Source organism: Ctenocephalides felis, unplaced genomic scaffold (genome assembly GCF_003426905.1).
Source record: "Ctenocephalides felis isolate EL2017-DRISC unplaced genomic scaffold, ASM342690v1 CF-g0.4_SCAFFOLD_01886, whole genome shotgun sequence".
In the NCBI taxonomy this organism is placed as follows: Eukaryota; Metazoa; Arthropoda; class Insecta; order Siphonaptera; family Pulicidae; genus Ctenocephalides; species Ctenocephalides felis.
The window spans coordinates 53,217,492-53,226,943 of NW_020538040.1; the positions used below are offsets into that span (position 1 = coordinate 53,217,492).

Consider the following 9,452-nt stretch of genomic DNA (forward strand, 5'->3'; position numbering starts at 1 on the left):
GCAAAGCAAAATATGCTGATGCTATAATTATGATTACATTGTTTATTAATTAAATTTAAAAATTCATTCTCAATAATATAGTTTAATTATTACCAAATTAAAGTTGTTAGAATCAATGTATAAATTATCTTGAAAACGTCAAAATTACCAAAAGCACCACTCTATGCATTTAACAGGCACAATCATGTCAAACACTGAACAGGATGCTATATGGGTAAAGCAGTCGCACGAATTCTAGCATCATTGACATGTAAATAATATTCAATACCCTGAAATTCCGAATGGTTACATTACATGTAAAAGCTCTAGATGTTTTCAAACCGAGAGATAAAACAAAAATGCTCGTTGTAATACAATTCCAAAAACTATTATTCAAAGTTGAAGTGGTTCTTCAGATGAAAAGCTTCTTAACTTCAACATTTAAAATACGATGCACTTCATTCAAATGTAAAGTATTCGAAGTTTAGCGCAATGGCTAAGAAAAATGGTCGGCGGTATCTGGTTTCGCAAAAATCGAGAATAGTTGCACTTGCACAAAATACTTTCACAATATTAAAATACATTTTATTTTACAAAGCCAAGCCAACGTTTCACGATACTAATATATACAATACAAATTTCTGTAATAACAGACAAGATGAAACTGATCAGAATCATTCAAAAACTAAAAATGATTAGAAAAATATTGTTTGTTTTTTATATATGAACAATTTTTTTAAAAAAACATTATAATGAAAAAATGTAGAAGAAGTTGCAAGTTCTAAATAGAGAACGACATTTGAACTCTTTTTTTAATTGCATATTTTCTTTTCTAATAAGCGAAAGATCAAATACGGTTACGCTTAAACATTCTTCCACAATATTCAAAAATACCTTCTATTTTTCAAAATTAAGCCATTGTTTTGTGATATTAATACATAATATAATTTACTATAATAACAAAAAGATTAAAATAATAATAGGTGTTTATAAAGATTCACGATATATATGACAGATTGGACTTTTCTAATCGCATATTTGCACGAGTTCCAAAATTAAAAATCTACTCATTAGAATAACTTAGGTATGAAGTTTAAATATATGCACAATAAATTCAAATATATATATATATATATATATATATATATATATTATTAATAAACAAAGTTAATGCAGCTTTAATATTTGGAAATGTTGTGCCTGGAATACAAACAAGTAATTTAGTAAGAGACGTTGAAGTCAAATTTCAACTTTTTTTATACCTTGAAATCTACAGAAAATATTCATTTAGAAATAGTATATGTAAAAATGATATAAGTGCATTCAGCGGCAGACAGGGAAAACGCAATAATAAGAAGTAAAGAGGTATTCTGGTCTTGAGTTTTGAAAGATCGATTTTTTTTATATTACAAAGTTGAACTATTCAAGTTTTTTTTTTAAATTGAATTATTTTTGGAGACCATAAAAATTCTCGTCTGTTTCCTTTCCTTGCAAAACTCTAAACGCGTTTTTTCGAAATTGCCTTTTTTGATACGTTACCCAAGATTTCTCAACTTCTACTTTACTGATTTATTTGAAAATTTCATAGGGTCATCTTTATAAACTTTTCTTCAGTATAAACTACGCTCTCCCTCAAATTCAGATTTTCACTATTTTTTTGCAAAAATAGAGAATAAGAAAAAAATATGTAAAAGAAAATACTTGTAAGAAAAAAAATTCTTGTTCGTAGTTCATATGATTGCAACATTTGACTGGATTAAAAATATGGAAGGCAAAAATGATGGGTATGGTCAGTGGTCAATGTTTCGAGACATCTCACATAATTCTCTTCTAGAATTAAAACTCATTGACTATTTGATTTAATTTTATATTCTTAAAACAATAATTAATAACTTGAAAAAAATATGGTTTACCTTTTTGTTACGGTCTTACAAAAATCGCATAAAATTTATGCTTCTGGATTCATTATATGAAGTATGTATGTATATGCACCCAGGCTTCATTTGCCATCTAGTAACATCACGTATGCACAAATCCTCTGCATTCCGCATTACCGAAATAATTTAATACTACTATGCACTTTGACCGTAGGTGAAGTACGTGCAGCAGCGTGACGCTGGATCGTACGAGTGCCAGGTGTCGGGTTCTTCAGAGAGCGACCGCAAGATGAGTTCGATAGTGAACCTACATGTTGTGGTTCCTCATACCGAAATTCTAGGAGAATCCGATGTGTACGTACGAGTAGGAAGCACAGTGGCCCTCAGGTGTCTGGTCAGAGACGCAATGATAGCTCCGCCGTCATACATCAACTGGTACCACGGCGGGGTCAGAATACTGCAGACATACGGGGACAAATACACGCCTTGGGCGGCCAGTATGGAACGCACGCCGGACGATTCGACGGTAAAATCTTTACATGTTTCTTTGTTTTACAAATAAGCAACGGATATTTCGATACAACGTTTGAATACATATTTTCTATTGTAGATTCAAAATACCTAAAGCAACATGTTGTAAATTTCAGAATTATTTTTATATCAAATATTAAATATTTGCCTTTATAATTTGCTTTGGACAGAAAAGGGATAAACTTTGATTAAGCCTTCTTCTGTCTGTAACTCGTAAGATTTAATATTTTTTTATAACTAGCCAAATCAGTGTTTGAGTATATTTTCACGGATATGTTAACCCTTTGCACTGAGTCTTTATCGTGTTTGTATATGTGAATTATAATCGAGATTAACCTCGAAGTAAGAACTACTCACTGCAACAATTCGTTTTAACGTTAAGAGCAAGGGTTGAATGATTATATTAAATAAAAAACAATCTATGAAACTTTTTGGAATACGTAATTATTACTTAGTCTTCAATCAATAGATTGAAATATGATTACAATTCACATATACGAACATAACAACTACTTAGAGGAAAGGGTTAACATATCTGTGAAAACGTATCTTCTATCGGTTGAAAACGTATCTTCTATCGGTATCGGTTGAATCTTTTCAAATGTAAATATTTATTACCTTAGTTAAGTTATTTTTTTTTTTTTTTGTTAATCAAGACTTTAATGTCTTATTTACATATCAATTTTGTAAATAAGACATTAAAGACTTGATTAACAAAAATAAATTGTCCGCATATCTATAAAATATAAATATTTTAGAAAGAAACCAAATTTAGGTTTAGTAACAGGTTCATTTCAAATCAACGTCACAATGTTAATACTCATTGCTGATTAATCAGTATGTATATTTCAACATATAGGGTAGAGCGGGGCTTGAAGATCCGCGGGTGAAAAAGTCTACCACCAATATCTTAATAACAAGTATAGTTAAAAATTTTGTTTGAAAGTAGAGGGAAAAATATGAATAACCAGCCATTATTTTTATTATTATGACGTTGTTATCGGGAAATAAACGGCAATGTTTGAAAATCTATACCCTGAGTATTATCTTTCGTTGTTAGTTTTTTTTTTTGGTTGTGAGAACCGTTGTTTAGTTTACAAGACCTCAATATTATTTTCAAGAATATGTTTTTCAATTGTTTCATAAGATATTTTGTTAATTTTAAATTAGATTCAAACGTTTTTTATATAATCTCGGTAAAAACCTATGCATGGGTGGGATAAAAAAAACAACTGAAGTTTTACCCAGGCAAAAGTGTGAACAATAAAAATAGTTAATGAAGAAGTTAATCTAATTAAAAAAATCAATATTACAAGAGATAAGTTAAGTTGCTAGTTGTTCCAACTCTGTGGATGAATAATTCTGACGAAATACAAGTCAAGCTTATGTATGGTGTAATTTTTGTAAAAATGTGCCAAAAAAGTTTTTATTTCTCATTATTTAAATAATTTAGCTATTATCTCTTAAAATTCCTTTAAAATAGAGAATAAGGCATTGAATCTGTTTGCCCGTTGGGCGTCCCATTTTACGCGCCTATGCGGTAAAAGAACAAATTTTTGATAATCAGCAAAAAAAATTAATTTCTTAATTAATTTATTTGGGACTTTTTCTAAACATAGTCAGTTATTTGTTCGATATGCGGTATTTGTTGTGATGTATTTGGGTTGGTTTTCACAATATAATTGCTAGAAGTAAAATCAGAACCTTTGTGCCCTTTATTAAAAGCTGTACCTGATTTTTTTTTAAGTAAATATGTTTGCAGTAGATAAAATCAAAATTTGATTTATGATTTGATAAAAGCTACAAAACAGCTTTCAAATAGGACTTAAATTATTAATAAAAATAATAGAATGTCCAGAATTATTTTCTGTATAGTTTTATACTTCGTCAGTAATGATACTGTAAATAGTATTATGAAGTACTGAAAATTATATAAGTACAGTAGAACCTCGATTATCAGGACCACAGTTATACGGATTTGCGATTATCCAGACTACCAACCGCGACAGAGTTATATGTATGTAGATACCTACAACTCGAATTTTTGCACGATTTATGCTGCAGTTTAGTATATGTAAATAATATAATCTAATATAAGAAAATATATATGTAAATACATAAGGAAATGTTAATTTATTATTAAACATTGATTTACGTTGATGTCTATGTATGTATTTGTTATTTTTGATAAATACACATTATTCTTCATATATTGGATTATCCAAATTTTCAATTATCCGGATGCCTATCGACAACAATTAGTCCGGTTAATCGAGGTTCTACTGTAATTGTAGCGTTATCATAAATGTAATTTAATTTTAAAATTTGCGCATGCAAATATCTGGATTTTTATAATCCGGTAACACTGGTTGTAAATATGACATATTTGAAACGCGAAAAACTCTGAGAAATGTCATTTTTATTTCAGATCGGAATTCTTCGCATCGAGTCCGCTCAGCGCGAACATTCCGGCAACTACACATGCCATCCGTCAAATCTGGCGCCCGCCCGGGTTACGCTGCACGTACTAGATGGTAAACGAATACCTCGTTTTGATCCCACGAAGCATGTATCAAATAAATTAATTTGCGTTGAGCTATTGGATTTATTCGCTTTCATTTGGAATAAGTTCACGTGATAGCATGCTCGAAATACGAGTAGCTTAAACAGAAATACCAAATTTGTTGCTTTGCATGTGCACACTGACCGAATAGGAGATTGCATGTAGTACTTAGAGATAATTGTTTTGTCAACATTATATTATATATATATATATATATATATATATATATATATATATTTATATATGCATTAACCTTTGATGATATCACAAATTGTACAATGGCAAAAGACGGAAACAAATCAGTTGTTAAGTTGTAAAATGCATTAATAACGACGCAAGTCTAGGAAGCGTATATTAGATACCATCACCGCAGTAAAAAGCAAAATACCGTTTCAGGGTTAAAATAATAAAACTAGTGGTGTATGGCATCGTGCCTTAAGACAAATTGCTAGAACTTCCCGTACCGTAAAGAAATATTCGAGAAAAATTAAATATTTTCAAATCGATTATTATAAATACTGTAACTTATACATGTTTACAGAAAACTCAATCAATAATTAATAAAGAACATTGCTTAATATTTATAAGAATTATATGAACTAAATAGCAAAGTTAAAATTATTCATTTGAAGTATATATGTGATTTTTAGAACTTTAGCCAGAGTTAAAATTAAAATCCGAAATATTTTTGGTATTAAAAAAATATTTTTCTGAGAATTAAAAAAAAAATCAAAAGCAATGGTTAACACAAGCAGAAAGTCTTTTGAATCATTCAAATCGGATGCTTAGTTCTCTCGAAAACTGCCATTTTATGCATATTTACTCGGTATATCCGAAACGACTGGACCTTCCCTTGTCAAAAACTGATCACCACTTATCCTCGTCATTATAAATTGAATGTTTTTTGAATCATTCATATCGGATGCTCCTTTCTCCTAAAAACTCAATTTCGATTTTCTGCACTCTTTGCTCCATATCTCCGTAACGGCTGGACCTGCCTCTTCCAAAAACTAAGCAGCACATCTCCACATAGGAATCGAATGCTTTGGGAATCACTAACAAAAATTTAAGAATCATATGCATCCAAAAGTACAATTAACAAATAAAACAAATCCCAAAATTATTTATTTCATGAGCTCATCAATAACCATTCGCATATCATTCTATATATCGTTATTAAACTTCTGTTATGGGTACCATAAAATTAACTTCCTGTAGGGCAAGTTATAGAAATGGAACAAAAATCTAATTTTTTTTTTTGCATATTTTCTCGCTTCAGAGGTTTCTGAATATTTTGGTGAAGGTATGTGTGGAGACAATTTTTCGGAGATATAGAGCTAAATGACAAAAATGGCAGATATATTTGGATGATTTAGAAAACTTTCTGCTTGTGTTGAATCGAGAATAAGAATTTTTCATCTCAATTTTTGTTTTTAATCTTCAAAAAACATTTTTTTTGTATATCGAAAAATAATTCGGATTTTAATTCTAATTTTAGCTAAAGTTCTAAACATCACTTTGAAAACATTTAATATTCTTCGAATATTTCATTATGGTATGAAAAGTTCCAGCAATTTGGATCAAGGCACGATGCCATACATCACTAATTGTTTTTTTTTTTTTTATCTTATCCCGCTATCTGCATATATGCTTTCAAGTTAAATTAATGTTGGTTTGCGTTTTATGTCACTTCCCGCCCTTTTTACAAAATAATTATTAGTTCTTTGTTTGCAAATTCTATATAATCTGCACATGAATATTTTAAACAAAGCTAAACTGTAATTGTTAGCTTAAAATATTTGTTATTTAGGTCAAACTCGCCATATATCGCGATAATAGCTTGTTATGAAACATATATATTGGTATTGAAATTGATATGTGATGCAGACTTGAAATTGATTCTAGGATTTCAAATTAAATTGCTGGAAAATATTGCCTGTTTTGCATATAAACAATTTTTGGTAGAATCACACTGATTAAAAAATGTGACATAACTTGCGAAAAAAATTTAAACTGTCGTTTTAATTAAATTTTTATTGATTTGTAATTGGAACTAATTTGAATATTTATAAAATTTAGTAATCTTTACTATACGTTTTGCAAATCAAACCTAAACGGTATATTTTGATGATTATTTCTTGCTGTCGAATTATCTTGTATCAGAACATTCTTAGCTTTATCATTAAAATTTGGTAATAAATAATTAATATGGGTAACTCGTAATGATCAATTAGAAGTGTGGATAATAGAATATTGACCATAAAAGATAAAAATAAATATGATTTAAATTCATGTTATCAATAAAAATCAATACATCTATCCCCCGTTTCACCCGTTACTCATTTTACACGATTTTAAAATTATAAACACTAACTAATATAGGTACGATAATATTTTCATTGGTTCACTATCAAAATACAACATTACAAAAGGTATGTTACAGTTACGAATTCTATCTCAAAGTCTATGTCTATGATTCTATTCACAGTCTATGTCTTATGATGGAAGTATGTAGATAAGATGAAAACTCCCTGCTTTATTAACAAAACTTAAATGTGTGCATAAGCTAGTTTGTTTGGAATACCAGAATAAAGTGTTAAGACAATCATTAGATAGATTAAATGATAGATAAATAGAAGCTCGTGATCCACCGAGATGCTACCGAACTCTATTAAATTGATACACTTTGTTTATATTTCCGAAGGACCAGATATAATTAGATGATGGCTATATAAAGCCGATAAGATTAAAAAGATAATAACATTAAATTTGAACCAACACTGATTCACAAAGTTTCTATATTTTTATATTATTTTCTGATTGATCCGTTTTGTGGATTTAAGCGACATCCTATTACATTTTTGTTCAATGAGTTGTTGACCTGCGATTTGTTTGAATCGAGTTCAAGGAAAAAAATTTTTAGAAGGAAGTATTAATATTTGAGGGTCTGTGAAGAACAGGATATATTATATTGAAGGAGTTCAACTCCTGAGGACAGGTGCCTCGGGAGTTGACACAAAGAAAAAACTTTGTTTTTAATTAGTGTTTTTATATAATTGATAGCATAAATTTATTCAAGGCAAGCAAATAACAGAATTGGTTTTTTTTTACAAAATCTATAATTTATATAAAATTTTATAGTTCGACAATGGCAAAAGATAAAAATAAATAGGTAGAGAGTAAGAAAAAAGTATGTCAGAAGTGGTTTTTGGAACCTATCTTCCGTGTAAAACAGGGAATAGATGTACTTAATATAGTATAATACTACAACTAGCTTGAGTAATGATAGTGTTCCTAGTAATTGATTCATTTGACAATATTGATATGCTTGCATAAATTCACCGTCAACATTTTCTATATCCATAAATTATATCGATAAATTGCTTCAATGCAGGGCATGTTATAAAGTGCTGACACACAATTTTAAATTGAGTTTCGTAGTATTTTATTTATATACTTGACGCCACTTTATATGGTTTTCCTTATAGTTGATACGAGTATCCGTAGTAACAAGATTAATTATCTTCTGTAGAAGTGAGAATAATAATCCTCAAAAACAATATATATAAAATTTGTCTATTTTCAGGTGAACACCCGGCAGCGATGCAACGTGATATAAACTCAGCCGTCTCAATTTCGCAACTTGAACATTTGTTCAATGTCTTTTTATCGATAGCAATCGTTTTAATGTTATCGATACATTGATTTCCAGAATCATGATGCTAATGAACCTACGTTGAATAATTCCATTATTCTGTTACATAGACATTTATATCTACGTTTAAGTAATAATGCATAATGTATACAATGTTATAATGCTATCTAGGGTAAATTCTATAAATGATGAGATTAAGGCATTTATATGGACAGGCCGTGTGTGCATATGGAGTTGCCAAATAACACTGATAAATTAAAATATATACATATTTATATCCAATATATTTAATGAAATAATAAATATGTTAAGAGACGATTGCACTATGCTCTAACAATGAAATGACGATGTAATCTTATGAGCTTATATAGATGGAATAATTATGACTGTCTACATTATATTAGTTTTCTACAATCTACCGAATGCTCACAAATTATCATTAATATAATGTAAGAGCATGGTTTAATCGACCTTGAGTGTATATTAACAAAAATGTTTAAAATTAACGATAATTTTCTAACCAGAAATAATTACATTACCATGTACGTCTACCTATTTTGTCTAATCAGCTAACTTGTTCTAAAACTACTTTGAAACTATTTCTATTCTTAATAAATATTGGCGTCATTCTTTATCCAAGCATTAGCAATGACCAGAGAATAATATAAAATTTATAGTTGATTTATTTTGAAAAAAAACCGATATTTTAGGCATGCTCTGGTCTGATAAATACCTTTCTTTCTGATCATTTCTTCATCAAGCAAAGAAATCGCAGTAATATTTATGTTCTTTTAACAATAATGTAAGAATAATATTATACACTATAGATAAGGTGCCTCAAGTTTAA

General features: G+C 29.2%; 2 protein-coding genes across 2 annotated transcripts in view; both read left to right on the plus strand.

Moving 5' to 3' along the window:
- The window catches only part of LOC113375086 (lachesin-like), a 139,739-nt gene extending 131,084 nt beyond the window's left edge, over positions 1-8,655 (plus strand). The window contains exons 6-8 of the mRNA XM_026615033.1: positions 2,071-2,382; positions 4,816-4,921; positions 8,537-8,655. Coding sequence (XP_026470818.1) covers positions 2,071-2,382; positions 4,816-4,921; positions 8,537-8,655 — 537 coding nt within the window. The remainder of the gene's footprint in view (positions 1-2,070; positions 2,383-4,815; positions 4,922-8,536) is intronic.
- Positions 8,656-8,741: 86 nt separating this feature from the next.
- LOC113375087 (lachesin-like) overlaps positions 8,742-9,452 on the plus strand; it is a 17,222-nt gene continuing 16,511 nt past the window's right edge. The window contains exon 1 of the mRNA XM_026615034.1: positions 8,742-8,823. Coding sequence (XP_026470819.1) covers positions 8,742-8,823 — 82 coding nt within the window. The remainder of the gene's footprint in view (positions 8,824-9,452) is intronic.